Source organism: Panthera uncia, chromosome B4, assembly GCF_023721935.1.
Source record: "Panthera uncia isolate 11264 chromosome B4, Puncia_PCG_1.0, whole genome shotgun sequence".
In the NCBI taxonomy this organism is placed as follows: Eukaryota; Metazoa; Chordata; class Mammalia; order Carnivora; family Felidae; genus Panthera; species Panthera uncia.
Window position 1 is genome coordinate 25,614,928 of NC_064809.1, and position 19,701 is coordinate 25,634,628.

The window sequence follows — 19,701 nt, forward strand, 5'->3', positions numbered from 1 at the left end:
TAAAATTTCATAATGTGGACTGACTGCTTTTTAAGGCAGGAGTTTTGTGTTTTTTCACCTTTCCTGAATTGTGTCCTATTAAACTGGACAGTGAAATCCCTTCCAAAACTCAGTGTTTCCATCTAATTATTGATTTGTGGCCACACACAGATCGTGACATCCAAATATCGGTGCTTTGTGTTTATCAGGGAGTAACTTTTTTATCCTCATAGCTGGATACTGATTTTGTCATAATCCTAGATCTGTATAACGTCTCCATAATGTGGGCATACCTTAATATTTTTTGAGGTCAGATTATGTCTAAGTGGGACAGTATGAGTCCTATACTTTTATTTCTTAATTCAAATTGAGTTTGAATTTGAAGCTTTTTACTAGTGGTAGTCTATTCCCAGTGGCTTCCCTTGCCTGGAATAGAATTTAAATGCCACTGTAGAATTTTTAGGCTCTTTGTCAAATTTGAAATTTTGAGAAGAATCTTAAAAAGATGTGTTCTGGAAATTCTTGGACTTAAGCATTTGAATCTTCCTCCTGTAACTTATGTAGGGGATGTGTTTGGTCTCAGCAGAGGATGCTGATTTTTTGATGGGAAAAACTTTAAGGTGAAACAGATAGTTAACAGTTCTTCAGCACTGAATGTTTAATTTACATTCCTTGGAACATTTAATTTTTTTATATTCGTGAAATTGTACTTAATTCTCAGAAAACAATGACTTAAAGTACTGAAGTAAAATTAAAACTATTTTGAGACAGAAGGCTTGGGTTCTAGGTCCATTTCACTTACTACCTTAAGTAACTGACTTCTGGCAAACAATCAAAAATGAGATAAAGGGTTTTCTTTCCAGGTTAAAAAAAAATAGCACCCTGCTTATGGGCCTTCCGAACAAACTGCAGAAAAAGGGATATTAGGAGGTATGGAGAAGGAGTGGCACATGGGTGTAAAAATAATAACTTTATTAAGGTATTGGGACAGGCCTCTCAGTGGCTCATGGTTCCCGGATAGGAAAACAGAGCGTAGTGTGTCTGCTTTATTCTTTCCAAAACAAAATACTCTTATCAGTTAAGTCTCTTTTCCTCCCTTGAGGGTAGAGTACATGAGAGAAGTAGTTAAAGATCTGATGCAAATAATGATGGAAGTGAAAATGTTATTTTTTTTGTCTTTTTAATAAACCACCTTTAAGGAAATAAAATCAGTTTTTAAATTGTGTGCATCTTTTTCTTTCAAAGATGAAATAGTTTTTTCCTTTTTTTCATAACTTCACAAGTGAGGCATGTTTATTGTTAAAAAATTAGAGGGGTCAGTTTTAAATTCCGTCAGCCAGGAACATTTGGGGTTATACTTTTTTTCTATATGCTTACAAATGTTTATAAAAACTACATATATATGTGTGTGTGTGTGTGTGTGTGTGTGTGTGTGTGTATATATGAGATGATATGTTACTGCTTTTAGTCTTTTCTTTTGTTAATTAGTATTTCAAGGAAATGTTTCTTTGTCGGTTTATAAATCCATATGTGTTAAATTGGCTGCATGGTTTTCCATTTTTGGTTGTGCCCTCGTATATAAATAAGATACTTAGGTGGTTTTTTGCCTTTTCCTAATGTCAACAGTGCTGCAATTCCTATTATTACTTCCTCAGCCAAATTCCTCGAAGTGCAAATGATGAGTCAGTAGGTCTGACTTTGTGTTGAAATAGAGTCATGAGTCACACCTTTTCAGTTTTAAGTAATGTTTGAGAAAAACCTTGACTTTCTCCTTTTATTTTTCCTTAATTGATCAACTGATTTGTACTTAGGTGTGGTAGTAATGAAGTCATTATGCCATTTCAGTGCTTAACTTGGTCTATCCAAAAAATGTTGGCAACTTTCCCATATGTCCAGTGCATTGGTGTTCATATAGGATAAGGCCTAAAGCTTTGTAGTTCATAAATGCCGATAAAATGTGTGGGGCGAGGCGGGGCAAGATTGAAAGGTTTTATATGTAAAGACATCAAGGTAGAAAATAGATTTGTTTTTTGCACTATAGCAAATAATGTTATCCAGAACTTGACATTGAAAACTTTCTGGATAAAATTTTTAATTTGACATTATTGCTGCTAGGTTTTCATTGTCTTTAATCTGTGCCTCATAGAATGATTGCTCTGTGCTTAGAGAAACCTTAATTTGGGGTTTCTCAACAGTAGCACCGATGACATTTTGGCTTGGGAGATTCTTTGTTGTGGGACGCCGTCCTCCATACCTGTATACTGTGCCTGGCCTCTACTTGCTGGGTACCAGTAGCACACCTCCTCTCTCCCCAGTCGTGACAACCAAAAATGTCTGCAGACATTTGCCAAATGTCTTTGTTGTGGGGGGTGTGCAAGCAGAGTCATTGCGTTAACTGTGTTTTGTCTAGAATTGTGAATAATAGAAAGTTGTTGCAGCTGCTACTTCCTTAGCTCCTGTAATCCTGCTGCCATTTTTTTCCCTAAAGCTTAGAAGTGAAGAAGTATCAGCTTTAATTTTCATCTGAATGCATTTGCTTGTTGTACTTTGACTCCAGTCATACAGAACTGAAAGGGACTTTTGTTGGTGTCCAGGAAAAAAAAGTTCTTGGTAATCAAGTGACATGATTAGGGGGAATTGGGCATGGTGTTATTTGTTTTATCAGTCCCGAAAAGTTTCTATTGTAGCGGTATTCTTCCCAGGAAGACATTCTAGAACAAAATTTCTTAAGTTTCATGTGCTGCATGCAAGTTGATGGTTTAATGATGAGTTAATATCATGCAACAGATGTTTGTATTCTGCTCTGATAGCTCAATCTGTGTGTTCATTTCTTTTTTTTTTTTTTTTTTTGCTAAGGTTAATATGTGTGTAACTTATAACATTGAATTTCATTTATTAAGTCAAAAGACTGTGTTTTCGTACAACTGAAGGTTTTTTTGGCAGTTCCCAGTACATGTTGTTTAGCATAACACGTAGGAGTTGTGCACTGAAGATTTGGAAACTGACTTGTAGTTTCAGTATACTTCCTTCTTTGCACTGTCTTGATCTCTAGACTCAGAGGAACCACGAATTGGAAAAAAACTAAAATATTCAACAGGGAGGGCATCCTTTGGTAATGTTATCATTGCATATGTACTTGAATCTTAAGATGTTTCTCTACTTGAAAGTTGCTTAATTTTTTAGTTATAAATTAGACTATTAGAATTTTGGCTATAGAATTTTTGATAAATCCAAATTTTGTTATCATGATTGTTGAAATTTTCCTTGTACTCTTTTTTGGAAGTAGAATATTTCTGAGGTTTCAATATTTTTGTGACTTTAAATCGGAAGGAGATGTTTTTAATAGAACTGGTAAATAGCGAGTAGAATTTTCTGACTGTGCTGCCAGATGTAGGCTTTGTATTTTCAGGTAGAATTATCTATAACTTGAGTTTATAACTAAATGGTATTATTAGCATTATTAAAAATATGAACTGATTTATGTTTTGAAAGCACAGTACATCATAAATTCAGCCATCCCAAAATAAGGTCATTTAAGCCCTAGCACAAACTACTTTAGAGACCACTAGTTAGCTACTTTACTATTCAGAACAATCAGGCTAATAAAGCTGATATTCCTTTGCCGTTGAACCACTGTGGATAATTCAATTATTAGAACCTGTGGTCCATATTTTAAAGGAATGGACCACTTCCCTTTTCTATTTTAAAATATTTAAAAGGGTTTTCATTTGAGTAAAATGTTATAACTCCATATATTTATTTTTTCCATGTTTTGTGTGAACTGTGGTGTGGTTCTAAAGAATCGCCCGAAACTAGTAGCCCACTTGAAGTCTGAGTATAGATTAATGCTTAATTACAATTGAGCTAAAATTTCTCTCTTTCAGTATTCGGATTTTTATATATGCTAGTGGTAAAACTGCAGATACTAACTGGGCTTGCAGTTTTATATCAAGATACAAGTACAGGTATGTTGCTAAATTAGCTGATGTTAAAGACAGGATTCTAACGTAATCTTTTTTCTTCCCCCTTCCGTCATTCCAACATCTCTTTTTTCGAACTGTGAACTAAAGTGGAAGACAAGCATTCCAGTGATGCCAGTAGTTTGCTCCCACAGAATATTTTGTCTCAAACAAGCAGACACAATGACAGAGACTACAGACTGCCAAGAGCAGAGACTCACAGTAGTTCTACGCCAGTACAGCACCCCATCAAACCAGTGGTTCATCCAACTGCTACCCCAAGCACTCTTCCTTCTAGTCCATTTACGCTACAGTCTGATCACCAGCCAAAGAAATCATTTGATGCTAATGGAGCATCTACTTTATCAAAACTGCCTACACCCACATCTTCTGTCCCTGCACAGAAAACAGAAAGAAAAGGTATGCCATTATTACCAGATGATGCACGTTGAACTATAGTTTCTGAGTTTTTGATTATATTACATTATCTCCATTAGCTTGAATAAGACTCTTTAAAAGTCTTTTGGAATGTTACTGCATAGATTTAGGTCTAGAGATAGCCATATTTAGCTTTTTCTTTTAATTTTTAATTATGAAGCTTTTGCACTGTTTTTTGCCTTTGACACTTTGAAGTCACGTGCTTAATTTATAACAGTAATGGTTTAAATAACTTCTCAAAGTCAAAGGACTGTCCCTTCATATTTGTATAATTTTCAGTTTTTGTAATAATTGTCATGATGGTTTAGTTCAGATATGGTTTCAATTTTCTGTTAATTAAAATTTAATATGAATATAATATGAATAGACATTTTAAAGCTTGTTATTTCTGCATACCGTGCAACTATTGGTTTTAATTTGTGAATTAGAAAACTGTGTCATGGGCCATAAGATAGAGTCTTAATGTCTGAAATAGAACTTTAATCTGAAGAGTAGAAGTTAAACTTTGCAACCCAAATTGTGTTTTTATACAACTCAGTGCTGATAACCGTAGCTTGTTAAAAGAGTTAAGAGAAAAATTGTGGCAACAACTACTCGGGAGGTAACACACAACAGAAGCAGAGCGATGAGATAATTATATCTGCGTGGACCACAGTTCTACTAAACTTCACACGTAATAACGCGTTTTAAGACATAAAGGCAATTAAAAGGCATTAAGGAAGTAAATTATGGGCAAGACCCATTAGCAGACTAATTGGCAGATTAGCATCAGTAACTGTTGAGAAACTTTTAAACGTCCTATGAGTTTGGGAGATGCTACATGGATCTGATGAGTCTTTAAGCTTTTAATCTATTACCCGATTCGGTATTTCACATTAATTTGTTGACAAAGGGTTCTCATAGTTTGGTTTCTTTTGCTTCTTGTTTCCTTTTATGCATGTTACTTGAATTTCTCTTGTAGTAGTGGTTACATATTAAGCCACAGACTTTGATCGTATAGTCTTTTTAATACATTAAACCTTAAGCAGGTTGTTCCAAATGTCAGATTCCGCTAAGGTGGTTTGTACCAGAATTCATACATGTAAGTCCTATTTACCTTGATGCAGAATTAAGTTGGTGAAGAGAATTCTTGAGAGATGAAATCTGAATTAATGCAGTAATTGTTAATGTGATAGAACTTTCTAAAGGATGTTAATGGTTTATAATTTTGATTATTTGGTCACAGAAATTTTATTTTAAAATCCTGTCAGTTAAAATCCTGTGGCCTTTAAAAAGTCTTTGTCTCATTTCCTCTCTCGTTCATTTAACACTTACTTCTTAGCTCTTACCTCCCTTTTGAAATTCTTTCTTTCCTTAGCTTCTGGGATACTGCCACTCTTCAATTTACTAATTCTCTTTGCCCTCCTTAAATATCGGTATCGTTCAGCCTTTTCCTGTGGTTTGTTCTTTTTTTCTTGCTCAGCATGTTCTCTTTTGCTGAACAGTTGTTCTTGTGGCTGCTTTGTCTACAAAGGTGACTCCCAAATCTTTATTTCTAACTCCTACTGCATATATGTGTCCCAGATTCCTCCCTTTCCCCACAATTTATTCTTAGGTTCTCAGTGAGTAACTACACTATTCTCCCAGCTATTCCTTGTTCTTCAACAAGGTTCATCTGCACCTACCCTTACCTGTCTATTGACAAATCCTGGATTCTGCCTTCTGTATCGTGTGTGTGTGTGTGTGTGTGTGTGTGTGTGTGTGTGTGTGTATCCTTTCTCTGGTTATTGTTACTACCGTTATTGAAACTCAGGGCATCTCTTTTGAAATAACTATCTGATAACCTCTCTGCTTCCTTCTACCCAGACTTATGGTGGCATCATCATAAAATTTAGGTTGGATTGTGTTAACTTCTTTGTTTAAAATTTTCTAATAGTTTTCCATTATCCACAGGATAAAGTCCATACTTTTTAGTAAGATGATCATAGCAAGTACTTGATAGTCTGGTTGCCGCCTGTCTGACTGGCTTGATCTCCACCATTCCCCATATTTCATCTTTTGCAAACTTGTGCATTTCTTAGGGCATGTTATATTCTTTCATGTTTTGAGCCTTTGCTTAAAAGAAGGACATGTTTGTTCTTCCGTTCCATCCTGTTGAACTCAGTACTCTTTCTTTAAGAGCCAGCTCTAATGTCATTGGGTTTTCAATGTCTCTCCCAGTCTCTGTGTTTCCCAAACATCAGGTGCTTTTATTTATTACAGCACTTACACATTTTAATTTTAGTTCCTTTAATTAAACTGTTTAGGGTTAGATGTTAATTGCATGTTGAACTTGTTTCACCTTCTGCCCTCTCCCTCCATGCTATAAGCACCATTCCTGACAAACTTTTTAAACATCATTAAAAATTAACTGTGTACCAGGTTTGGGGCCAAGTGTTTATCATACAATTTAGTTTATTCCTTAAAACATAATTATACGGGAAGGTGATGTATCTCTTAGCTAAGAACCTGAATGTTGCCACCTGGTGTTAGAGGCAGCTTCGCCATTGTTTCCATTAAAACTGTAGGTAATGAAAGACACAAATCTATATTAATTTGGAGTCCAGTAACTCAAAATTCCTGACAAATCATAGGTATTATAGGAAGAACCTTGATTACTTTGGAATTGACTATTGATAGAGGGAAAATCGTATCATCTTTGCAGGTACTCCTTGCCTCCGAATTGAAGACAATATTCTTATATGACTGTTTGGATCTTTTCGGATTGTTTAGCACTTAGTCTAAATTTGTGAACTGCTCATTAATTTGAAATATTTTTTTTTCCTCAATGGAGACATCCATGTTATTTAAGTTAAGCTTCCTATTGACTCTTCTCATCAATACAGTGATTTCCTTGTTTGGATTTGCCCTAACAAATAAATTTATATTGAGAGGTTGATGGTTCTGGTACGATCAGACTCTTTGGACTCTTGGTAATAAGTGCTGATAGTATAGCTAAGCTCTATCTAGGGATATCAGTGGTAGGGTGCTGTCTTAAGTAATACAAGAGCAAGGTCTTTGTTTTGTTTACCACTTCTCTGTCTCTAGTTGTTGACAAAATAATAGGCAGTCAGTAAATATTTGTTGTAGATGGATAAATACCTGAAAGAAGGGTAATGAGTGTGTTAAAAGTTGGGGAAACACCTGCAGTGGTCATGTTTTAAGAAATGTATTTGCAGAAATAAAGTATTCTCTATTTGTTGTGAATCTAATTAAAAGATACCAGCAATAGATTTAGATGCCAAAATGCCAGTGTGCCTTTTGAGAAAAAGAGCCCAAGATAAATTCAAATACTTGCTTGAGAAGCCAGAGTGTGGAGAATCTGAAGCTCCCGTTTTATAGGGAACAATCCTGGTGTTCAGTAGAGTGAAATAAGGTCGTGTATCTTTAGATCTGTATCTGTTGCTAGGGTAACATTTGAACATCTGCTGGCAAGATTACTCTCCTGAACAACCGTATAACAAAGTAACAGAGATAGTGATGTGCTTAAAAACCTAAAATTTGATTTTTATCGGTTGGTACCCCATTGACCATTCTAAATCGGTCCTAACTCTGCCCTCCCTTCTGGATTTGTGACATGACAAAATGAGCAAGAGACCTTTGCTTTGGCCAAATAACTGCCAGTCCAGAGGAGTTTAATGACCTTAATTATGAAGTTTCTTATTTAGTAATTTAGAGTTTTGATTTATTAGCATAGATAAGCTTGAAAAGTAAAGCAAAATGGCCACAGAAGCAGATCTATTCAGTGATTTACAAGATAGCTTTTAGGAGATTAGCATATCTAACCATTTACTTGGTTCCACACTCTTAATCTAATGGGAGGGGAGATTAGTCCTTCATTAACATGAGGTGTGAGTTAGGCACTTGGAATACATTTCCCTTTTGTGTTTTGATGGTGTCTGTAGTCAGTGTGAAACCTGAATGAACCTGAAGACTTAAGTTGGTCATTAACCAGCTGTAGTGGGCCACCTTCAGCCCTGAGTTGCTTTGCTTTATAATAATTTTTGGGATTAATAACTATTCATGAAAATTAATAAGACTGGCCATAGAGTTACTCAAATTTTGTTGAATAACTGAATACATTAGTGGAAGAATTTAGTCTGTTTTAATCAATAAGTTTAAAATGATGTTAGTCAACCTAAGATGGCACTTTGAACAGTGGTGCAGGAGAAATGCAGTACCTGTGATGAAAGAATATTAGAAAATACAGTTTTAATTTGAGAGTAGGGGAGGACTTTTTAAATCAAGACCCAAAATGCATTTGCCTTTGAAAAAAATGTTGATAGATTTGAACACGTAAGACAAATGAGCAATGGATATGAACAGGCAATTATAGAAGAGGAATTTAAAATTGCCAGCCTTGGCTTACAGTTATAAAAAATTAACTTAATGGATCAGAGACCTTAAACCTAGGAGCTAAAACTATAAAACTCTCAGAAGAAAACAGGTGAAAATCTTTAGGACATTGGATTTGGTGGTGATTTCTTAATTATGATACAAAAAGCACAGGCAGCAAAATAAAATAAATTGAACTTCATCAAAATTAAAAACTTGTGCATCAGAGGACACTCTAGAGTGAAAAGACAATCCACAGAATGAGAGGAAGTAAATTGTAAATCATATGTCTGATACAGAATTAATGTCCAGAATATATGAAATCCTGTAACTGAACAATTAAATGAAACAACTTGGTTCAAATATGGGCAAAGGATTCGAAAAGACGTTTCTCCAAGGAAGATGTTCTAGTGGCTAGTCAGTAAGCTGAAAAGGCATTCAGCACGGTGAAATACATAGTTCACACCCATAGGATGACTACTATAAAAACAGCAATGAAAATAAGTGTTTTTGAGGATGTGGAAAAAATTAGACCCCATGTACATTTCCTGTAAGATTGCAAAATGATGCAGCTCCTTTGGGATACAGTGTTTCCTCAAAAAAACAAAACCTGGAATTACCATAGGATCAGACAATTCTGTGCTTAGGTACATAGCCAAGAGAAGTGAAAGGGAATCAAACAGGTATTAATACATGGACGTTGTTCTTACCAGTATTCTTTACAGTAGCCAAAAGGTGGAAACAGTCCAAGTGTCCATCAGCTGAAACAGGATAAACAAAATGTGTGACACATGCAGCGTTACCCTGAAAAAGGAAGGAATTTATGACACATGCTGCAACATGGATGAACCTTGAAGACCTTATGCTAAGTGAAATAAGCCAGACCCAAAAGGACAAATACTTGTGATTCCGCTTCTATGTGGTACTCAGAGTGAGCAAATTCAGAGACAGAAAGTAGAATAGTGACTTCCAGGGAGCAGGATGGTGAGGAATCCTTGTTTAATTGGTTACAGAATTTCTGTTTGGAGAGATGGAAAAGTTCTAGAGATGAATAGTGGTGATGTTTACGTTGCACAACAATGTATATACTTAATGCCACTGAATTGTAAACCTAGAAATGGTTAAAGTGGTAAATTTTATATTGTATGTATTTTAACAGCATAAAAATTTTCAAGAAAAAGCTTTGTCAATACAAATTGGAGAGTAAAATGAGATTTTTCATCCTTAAGATTAGTGACAGTTAACAGTTGAATGTGGGGAAGCACAATCGGTGGGAATATATAAGTTGGTTATTGCAGGAGTCATTTTAATAAAATCTGTTAAAAGTTTTAAAATGTTTATCCTTTATATCTGTTAGCCTAAAGATTTTCTCAGTTGAATAAAAAAGCAAGTTGCAAAAATATATCCTAATATATTTCACATCAACACCATACTTAAGTACCTTAGTGGATGGATAGATGATTTAAAGTATTCATGAGTTATCAAAGTAAAAATAAATGAAAGTCACAGATTATATTGCTGTCAACAAGCTACTTTACAGTTTTGTTTTGTTTTCTTATTCTACTACGCTTGAATACTTTGTTTCCTTTGCAACTTCTCCATGTTGTAATTTTCAGTGTCACACCACTACTACAAAATAGGACAAAACAGACTGCCCTTGTTGCATCGGTGGTTTGTACTTGTTTGCATGTCCTGGTGGAGTGGCATTACAGCAACTGTCCAGACATCATAGGAGATTAATGTTTAGAAATGCAATATAGTACCTTTTACTCTTTAAGTGCCGTATCTGTTTAGATCTTACTGTGTAGTTCAAAAAGGAACTACTTGGCATACCAGCAAAATGTAGGTCAGAAATAGATTTTGACTTTGGTTTATGCTCTTGGATATTTTGAATGGGTGCCTAGAATTAGAAGAGGTGAATGTTACTTTTAACCTTAACAACTCAGAGTGTAGTAACAGATTTCTGTGTGATTTGTATGTGCAGTTTAGTCTTTAGTAGGTTTCGCCCCCTACTGGTAAGCGTTGGAAATATAAATGAATAATTCATATTTACAGGCATAAAAGGAAAGAAAAAGGTTTTGTCAATGCTATATATACAGAAGTTAAAATCAGAGGATAACATACTTATTTTAAGGCTCATATTAAAGGGAATAATTGGTTAGAGATCTGTAAATCATAGAAATATCAGATGGGAAAGTGAATTTAAGTTTAAAACAGCTTTGGGAAGAGACTAAAAAAATGCTCAAAGGAACCTAGGTTGGTTTGAATGCTTGGGAAAGTTTGTTTTTAAAGGAATGAGACCAGGCTGATATTCTTTAAAACTGAAAGCCTATAGGAATGGCTTTGTAATGCAAAATAGTTTTTATTTATGTTTGATACACACTTGTAATGAGCATGTTATTAAGTATATCAGCCTTACTTCCTAACAGATTAGATTCCAGATTAAAAGGTCTCATAGAAATGTTAATTACAATTAAATACCTGAGGGTACCTGGCTGGCTCAGTTGGAAGAGCTTGCAATTCTTGATCTCAGGGTTGTAAGTTCAAGCCCTAAATGAGGTGTAGAGATTACTTAAATAAAACTTAAGAAAATTAAACGTCTATATAGAAAAAACTATATTTTGGAGGTTTTTAAAAATAGACCTACCCTATAACCCAGCAATAGCATTGCTAGGAATTTAGCCAAGGGATACAGGAGTACTGATGCATAGGGGCACTTGTACCCCAATGTTTATAGCAGCACTCTCAACAATAGCCAAATTATGGAAAGAGCCTAAATGTCCATCAACTGATGAATGGATAAAGAAATTGTGGTTTATATGCACAATGGAATACTACGTGGCAATGAGAAAGAACGAAATATGGCCTTTTGTAGCAACGTGGATGGAACTGGAGAGTGTGATGCTAAGTGAAATAAGCCATACAGAGAAAGACAGATACCATATGGTTTCACTCTTATGTGGATCCTGAGAAACTTAACAGAAACCCATGGGGGAGGGGAAGGAAAGAAAAAAAAAAAGAGGTTAGAGTGGGAGAGAGCCAAAGCATAAGAGACTGTTAAAAACTGAGAACAAACTGAGGGTTGATGGGGGGTGGGAGGGAGGAGAGGGTGGGTGATGGGTATTGAGGAGGGCACCTTTTGGGATGAGCCCTGGGTGTTGTATGGAAACCAATTTGACAATAAATTTCATATATTAATAGTGAAAAAAAAAACTATACTTGATGACTGTTCCAAATATAATTTCTTATATTTTTTTAAAAAAAGGATTGAGTATAAGATATTTTTGAGAGACACAGAGTGCGCACGAGAGAGAGAGAATCCCAGGAGGGGCAGAGGGAGAGAGAGAGAGAAAGAGAAGTGGGGCTTGTGTTCCTTCTACCTGAAGGGGAACATGAGCTCACACCATGTGGGACTCAAACTCATGAACTGTGAGATCATGACCTGAACCGAAGTCCGATGCTTAACGACTGAGCCAGCCTGGTGCCCGAATGTAAGATTATTTAAAATAAGTTTAAATAAGTTAAATTTATCTCTCAGACTATATACTGTTAATCCCTGTTTTGAAAATAGCATAAAGTAAGCCATTAATTGGCTGTTTGGAGACCTTAGGCTTTCCACCCCATTATCATAAGTTCTACACCTAGAGGTTAAGAGGGGAGGGAGAGCACATGTATGTGGACCTGGGCCTTAATGACAGAATCAGGCACCCATTCAACAAACACTTGTTGATGCCACCTTGTTGCCAAGTCCTATTTTTGTACCAGGGCTACAGAAGTAAATACAACAAAATTCCTCTCTTGAAGGAGTTCAAGTTCTAGTAGGAGGGAAACATAAAGCTAATAAACTATATAATAGAAGATGCTGAGTAATATGATAGATCTGTGTTAGGACAGTCAGAACTCAGAGGAAAGGTACCCAACTAATACCTTTTGTGATATTTAAAAAAAAAATTTTTTTAATGTTTATTTTAGAGAGAGAGACAGAGCACGAGTGGGGGAGGAGCCGAGAGAGAGGGAGACAGAGTCAGAAGCAGGCTCCAGGCTCTGAGCTGTTAGCACAGAGCCCGACGTGGGGCCCAAACTCACGAACCACAAGATCATGACCTGAGCTGAAGTCGGACGCTCAACCGACTGAGCCACCCAGGCGCCCCACCTTTTGTGATATTTTAATGATAAAACTAAGACTGCCTTTTGGGGTAGCATATTTATATTAATAAGCTCCATTATTTTCAGTTATACATGTAGATTGAGGCAACTAATATTTTAAATGTATAACGTAACATGCTTTGGAAGGGCGTTTGCATGGGTATGTGTCTTAGGGTGGAGCTCTTATTTAAAATAGCATGGAAATATTTATATGAGGAATCTAAAAATATAAAACCAAGCTTATAGATACAGAGACCAGATTGGTGGTTGCCAGGGGGGAAATGAGTAAAGGAAGTCAAAAGGTATAAACTTCCAGTTATAAAATGGAAGCATGGGGACAATAATGTGTAGCATGGCAACTATAGTTATTAATACAGTTAATATTTGAAAGTTGCCAAGACAATCAATCTTGAAAGTTCTCATCACAAGAAAAATAATTTCGTAATTGATCATTTCACAATATATATGGATAAAGATTGTTGAACACCTGAAACCAATACAGTATTGTATGTCAATTGTACTTCAATTAAAAAAAACAATCGTATACTGAAGACCTGCCTTGAAAAAAAAGATTTAGTTTCCCTGTCTTGCATCTTATCCTTAACTCTATTCACTCCTGTATGTTTGTGGTATGCTTTTTTAATTTTGTTTTGCTTTTGTTTCCTTTGGTTTTTAAAGTTAAAAGGAACCTCGGAAGTTCTCTAATCTATTTTTTCAAAATCAGCAAGGATGTCAGAATCACCCATAGAATTCTCACAAGTTCAACATATGCTTGGGCCTCCCCAGGTTCAGTAGGAGTGGAGTCCAAGTATCTAGGTTTTTGTTTTGTTTTGTTTTAATTTTGTTTCAGCTTTATAGATGATTCTGATCAGCATTTTGTTGAAAACTAATATTCAAAATCAAACCTTTTAATAGAAAAATCCTGGCCTTTCGATCGAGATGTTACTTGTTTAAGGGTCTCATAGGTATTTAGTAGTACCAGCTAGTTTTATACTGCTCATCAGTAATCTTCCACAAAACTTCAAAAGAAATTTATTCTTATGGTAAATAAACATTAAAACTAGGAGGTAAGGATATTTATGTTTTGTTACTTTATTTCTTTATAGTGATGTGTATTAGTTTTCTATCTTGGGAGTGTTTCCTTTTCTTGGATTAAAGGGTAACACTGAAAAGTTTTTAAGTTGTGTTGATTTTTTAAAGTCTGGATAGATTTAACAGCATCAAAATACAGTTGGAGACCGTTTTTACCTTCTTTAGTCATAATATCACTGTTCACGAGTTCGAGCCCCGCCTTAGGCTCTGTGCTGACAGCTCAGAGCCTGGAGCCTGCTTCGGATTCTGTGTCTGCCTCTCCTTGTGTCTCTCTCTCTTTCTCAAAAACAAATAAACATTAAAAACATTCTTTAAACATTAACCAGGAATGGCCCTAAGGGGGGGTGTACCTGGGTGGCTTAGTTGGTTTAAGATCCTACTCTAGATTTCAGCTCAGGTCATGATCTCAGGGTTGTGAGATCCTGCCCCTTGTTGGGCTCCCTAATGACCTGGAGTCTGCTTGGGATTCTCTCTCCCCTCTCTTTCTGTGCCTCCCACGCTCTCACATGTGCTTGTTCATGGGCCCTCTCTCTCAAACTTAAAAAAAAAAAAATTTGCCCCATAGCAATATGTTGACTAAGCTGACCCTTGTGGAATATGATCTGGAGAAAACTGTTATTATAGTCTTTACCCCAGAAAATGTAATAACTGACAGCATGTTTTCACAGAGAAAACCTTACTTCATTCAAGTTTCTGTATATTTGTGAATCCAGAACAGCAGGGTTAGACATGATAAGCGGTCTGCTAGGCTTAATAACCCTCCTTTAGAATGTGTGCCTTACAAAAATTAAAATGTCTTATACTTTATGAATTGGTCTTAGTTGATTAGCATAGCCTTGAAATGTATTTATAGCAGCTATGAGGTCCATACTTGAGAGAGCTATTGCCCCTGGTTGTGTTTTACTATTACAGTGGTGGTGTGTGTAAAAAGGCTGATAGAGGAGTCCCTTTTCAGTAAGTTTGCTAGTAATTCCCAGCTTCTTTGGGGACATGAAGATTAAAGAATGTTTAGTTCTGAGAATTGGAAATGAGGATTTACAGTTACTACCAGTGTAATATTCCTGAAACTTTTATGCCTCGTAATAGTCTTAATTTGGGTTGTACAATGTATATATGAGCTTGAAAATCATCTTCAAGAAATGGGTGTGTATGGGAAACTAAAGATACTTAAGCAAATCTTCATATTTAGTCTTTAGGCCAGTATTGTAAGAGCGTGTATGAATATCTTGAATAGTTGAGTCTTAATGTTTTTTACCCAGGTGTCCTCTAACTCATTTTTTCGTCCATTAAAGTTACTGTATTAGTAAAATTCCATGATATGAAAATAGTTTATGTTCATCTTTCTGTTGGTAGACATTTAGTTTGTTTCTAGTTTTGTGCTAAAATGAAAACAAGCATAGTACTATTATAAATATTGTTGAATATTTCTCCCAATTTACATACATCAGTTTCTCTAAGGGTATTCTTCCTAAAGGGAATTACTGAGTCATCAGGTGTGTGCATCTCCACATTTCCTAGATAATGCCCAATTATTCTGCAGTGTGGGTACATCAATTTAGTGTCCATCAGAAATGTTCCTGTTACTCCTTTTCAACATTTGATATTGTCAGATTTTCAAATTTTTGTCAATCTGGTAAGCATAAAAGGATATCCTGTTGATTTGCATTTTCCTGAATATCAGTGAAGTTGATTACCCCGTGTTTTCTAAAGGCATTCAAGTTCCTTCTGTGAAATGTCTTTTTATTTCAGGTCTTCTGTTCATTTTTCTATCATGTGGTTTCTTTCTTGATTTCTAGGTAAAGTACTTCGGTTATCAATACTTTGAATGCAATTGGTTTGTTTTTTGTAATTTTCTGTATCTAGATCTCAAAGATACTTTCCTATTTTCCTTTACTAGTTCTAAAGACTTAAATATGTATACAGAAGCTTGATCTTCCTTAAATTGGTTTTAAATGTAAGTTTTTATACTGGCAAGACACATCTCACTAGCTGTGTTCTTTTTCTTCACGAATTTTGTGGCTGTACCAGCCCTTGTCTTTTTTAAGTAAGTTAATAGAATCATCTTGTCAAATGCTGCTAAAAATGCTATTGGGGTTTTGATTGCAATTACGTTGAATCTATATACATAATTTGCATGGACTGCTTTCAAATGATGATAATTTTCCATGAATGTTTTTAAAAGTATGTAATCGTAAAACTCAATTGTTAAGTATAAAAGTTCAAAGTAGGGAGTCTCCTCATTCATCTGTCCTTCCCCTATTCTGGAGGTGCTCATCATGGTGCCAATCTTGATTTGTATTCAGGCCATTGTGTTTATTAGGAGGGTTGTTACTGTGGTCATAAACATTTTCATCTTAAATTAAGTTCAGGAGAATTACATTGTCCGTTTATCCTAATGGAAGCTTATTTAACGGTGTAGTTAATTCATAACTTTTTGAAACAGCATTACCAGTAAACAGAGCATGGTACTTTCAGAATCAGACATGAATGTGGTTGAATCACTGCTTTCTTTATACCAGGTGTTGTGATTTCAAGCAAGTTCCATAATCTCTCTTTTTTAGTTTTCTCACCTATGAAGTTGGGATATAAAAATGCCCTCCCTCATTATTCTAATCAGTCAAATATTTACTGAGCCCCCTCTGTGCTACCTTGGAAAGATTAAATGAGGTTACTTGAGTTAGGTGTTTGACGCAGGAAAGTTTTTTTTTTTGCTGTCGGTTCCAGTTTTCTCTATTCAAGTAACTTTTTTCAGCCTTGTTATCTCCTTTTTACCCAGAGTCTACGCCAGGAGACAAATCTGTATCACATTCTTGCACAACTCCTTCCACATCTTCTGCCTCTGGACTGAATCCCACGTCTGCACCTCCAACATCAGCTTCAGCAATCCCGGTTTCTCCTGTTCCACAGTCCCCAATACCTCCATTACTCCAGGACCCAAACCTTCTTAGACAGTTGCTTCCTGCTTTGCAAGCCACACTGCAACTTAATAATTCTAATGTGGACATATCCAAAATAAATGAAGGTAAATTTTCATAGTCAAAACTTTTTAAAAATTCATTTGCATTGGTCTTTGTTTCATTTTGAAATTCACATTTGAACTTCATTTGCTAGGATTTATATCCCCCATAATCCAAGGCCTTTGGTATTGTAATTGCATTAGCAATATTTGGATTTTTTCTGTATATTATTTAAGACTTGCTGTGTACCTGGTAGTTAGTGGAGATGAGCTGTTCTGTGTTTGTGTAATGTGTATGGTGAGTTGATTTTTTTTTTTTTTTAAGTAAAAACAGCATTTCCAAAAACTGATATGAAAATACTTGAATTCTAGAATTTCAAAAAAATTCTTGAATTCCAAAAAAACCTCTTGTATAGGAGTACATTATTTGAGATATTAAGCTAATTAATAAAAGTAGGAATTCAGGTAGTTCCTTATAATACTTGAAAAAAATTTGAGGTGAGAAATAACATTTTTCTTGTTTTTCTAGTTAATTGCAGTATTCCAACTTTGCTTGTCAGCATGCTACTTATTTAGGTAGTCACCTCAAAGAAGTCTGAATAAAAATGGATGTAGTTTTAATTCACAAACCATTCAAACAGTCCTAAAGGCATTGCAAAATTTTCTGTTTAAAATAGTCAATTTTGACTTGTGTCCATTGTTGTCCCAGAATATATTTAATAGTAGTGTTAAGTGGTTAATTTCTTCTTTTATCTTAAACATGTAGCTATTTCAGGCTAGTTGGTCAATAATCTTCTGTCTTTATTGTACTTTTCTGTATTTTGATTTTATTGTGTGATAGGTAACTGTGTTATTAGGGATTGTGGGGCTTTTCAACAGTTTGAAGAAATGATAGCGTAAAAAAATGCCAACAATAAAAAATCTTGTATGTCGAAAATACATGGTATTCCTAAATTACCTAGCTTTTTAATGTCTGCCTTTAAAAGATTGTTGGAGTATCAGTGCAGGATTTGAATGGTCAGCTTGTCTAATAAAGCATTTGCATGATATAGCTACCATTTATTTATCCAGTTAATTCCAAGTAACATACTGAGCACTTTAGCAGTGGATGAACAGTTTTCTGGTTATATAAGCAAATTCCTGGGAACATGCTTTACTGTTTTTATCAAGTCTTGGAGGAGTTTCTTTAACTGAACACCTAAATTTTAGTGTGAAGGAAACTACTGTTTTCCTTTGCTATAAACTGATTAAGTTTCTTTTCCTCTGTCTTGTCATTTCACATTTCTAGATCCATTTTATTACTCCTATCTTCTAGAGTTCTAAGTTTGAAACACTGTAGTTTTCTGTGGGTTCTTTTGAGTTTTCAAGTTACTACTAATGCCATAAATGCTTCTGTGTTTTTATTTTAATTTAAGGTATAATATGTTTTTAGTTCTTACAGCAGCTGTGACACAAGCCTCATTGCAGTCTATAATTCATAAGTTTCTTACTGCTGGACCATCCGCTTTCAACATAACTTCTTTGATTTCTCAAGCTGCTCAGCTCTCTACACAAGGTATTCATATTCTTAGGTATCACGAGAATTGCATATTAACTTGGAGGAGGGTTTCATAGCAAATTTTTCTTTAGTCTTTGAAGAAGTTAGCTATAATAATGATTTGGGTTTTTTTTAACACCAGTATATACAGTATTTTTACTTACTGATTCTTTTTGAGATGAGGCAAGCTTTGACATTTGTTTTGCAGTATTGCCATTAAACCTGTAATATACATTTAATTCAGAATTTAAGTTGCCAGTGAAATATTTTACTCCAAAGATAAATGTAAACTGATGCCCTCAATCTTTGTGAGACATTGAATGTATTTTAAGAGTTGACGTTTGGTTTCAGCTTTGATGGTAGATGGGTTTTGACCAGAGGATACGGAAATGCTCAAGTCTTGTCTTGAATCAGCCATTTCTCTTCTCTGTGGAGGTGTTCAATGGAGAGGGACATACATAGGAAAAAAGAGAAGTGAAAGGGTCACTTTGACTTGTCCCCCGACCCCAGGTCAAAAAATTGATAAACTGAGCAGGAATACTTGTTCTGAAATTGAAATGTAACAGTGAAAAGACTTCTATTCCTCTGGTTAGCCTCATGAAGCAGGAGATACAGGGGGATAGCCAGGCTTACGTGTAGAATAAGAAAGAGGAAATAAGGATGGTGAGGGTGGCTTCCCATGTAAGAACAGGTTCAGGCTTACCTTCTTGCTCCAGCCTAAGAAAGGGGTTAGGGGAGGCACACATTAGGTGTGCCTGTCTAATCCGCGGCTAATGTAGTCCATGTGGCCCCAGTGAGTACTTCAGGTTCTTGACTTTCTCGGGTAAGTGTTAAGTGTTCTCTTTGGGGGGCAGGGGGCCTGTGAAGAGATGGAAAGACCTCTTCACATACATTGCAGAGGTTTTGGTTTCTTTGAAATTAATTGCTTCACTTTTTTACAGCCCAGCCATCTAATCAGTCTCCAATGTCTTTAACTTCTGATGCATCGTCCCCAAGATCGTATGTGTCTCCAAGAATAAGCACACCTCAAACTAACACAGTCCCTATCAAACCTTTGATTAGTACTCCTCCTGTTTCATCACAGCCAAAGGTATGTCGCTTTTGAGGGAAATTTGGAAAAGAAACCACTCACTTTTGGAAAAACCAACTTAATGTTTTAGAATCTGTAGTGTCGAAAAAGCTCTCTTTGAGAACGTAGGCAGTGGTGGAATGAATGAGGGGTGAGAATAGATGCAGGTTAG

At 35.6% G+C, this 19,701-nt stretch overlaps 1 protein-coding gene across 8 annotated transcripts in view; it reads left to right on the plus strand.

The window, feature by feature from the left end:
• The window catches only part of WAC (WW domain containing adaptor with coiled-coil), an 87,284-nt gene that overhangs the window by 56,564 nt on the left and 11,019 nt on the right, over nucleotides 1-19,701 (plus strand). For 6 of the 8 annotated variants that reach the window (XM_049626939.1, XM_049626945.1, XM_049626944.1 and 3 more), the window contains exons 7-10: nucleotides 4,050-4,358; nucleotides 16,720-16,989; nucleotides 18,356-18,478; nucleotides 19,402-19,550. In XM_049626939.1, the coding sequence (XP_049482896.1) occupies nucleotides 4,050-4,358; nucleotides 16,720-16,989; nucleotides 18,356-18,478; nucleotides 19,402-19,550 (851 nt within the window). The remainder of the gene's footprint in view (nucleotides 1-4,049; nucleotides 4,359-16,719; nucleotides 16,990-18,355; nucleotides 18,479-19,401; nucleotides 19,551-19,701) is intronic. The other 2 variants (XM_049626942.1, XM_049626946.1) reach the window with 2 other exon arrangements.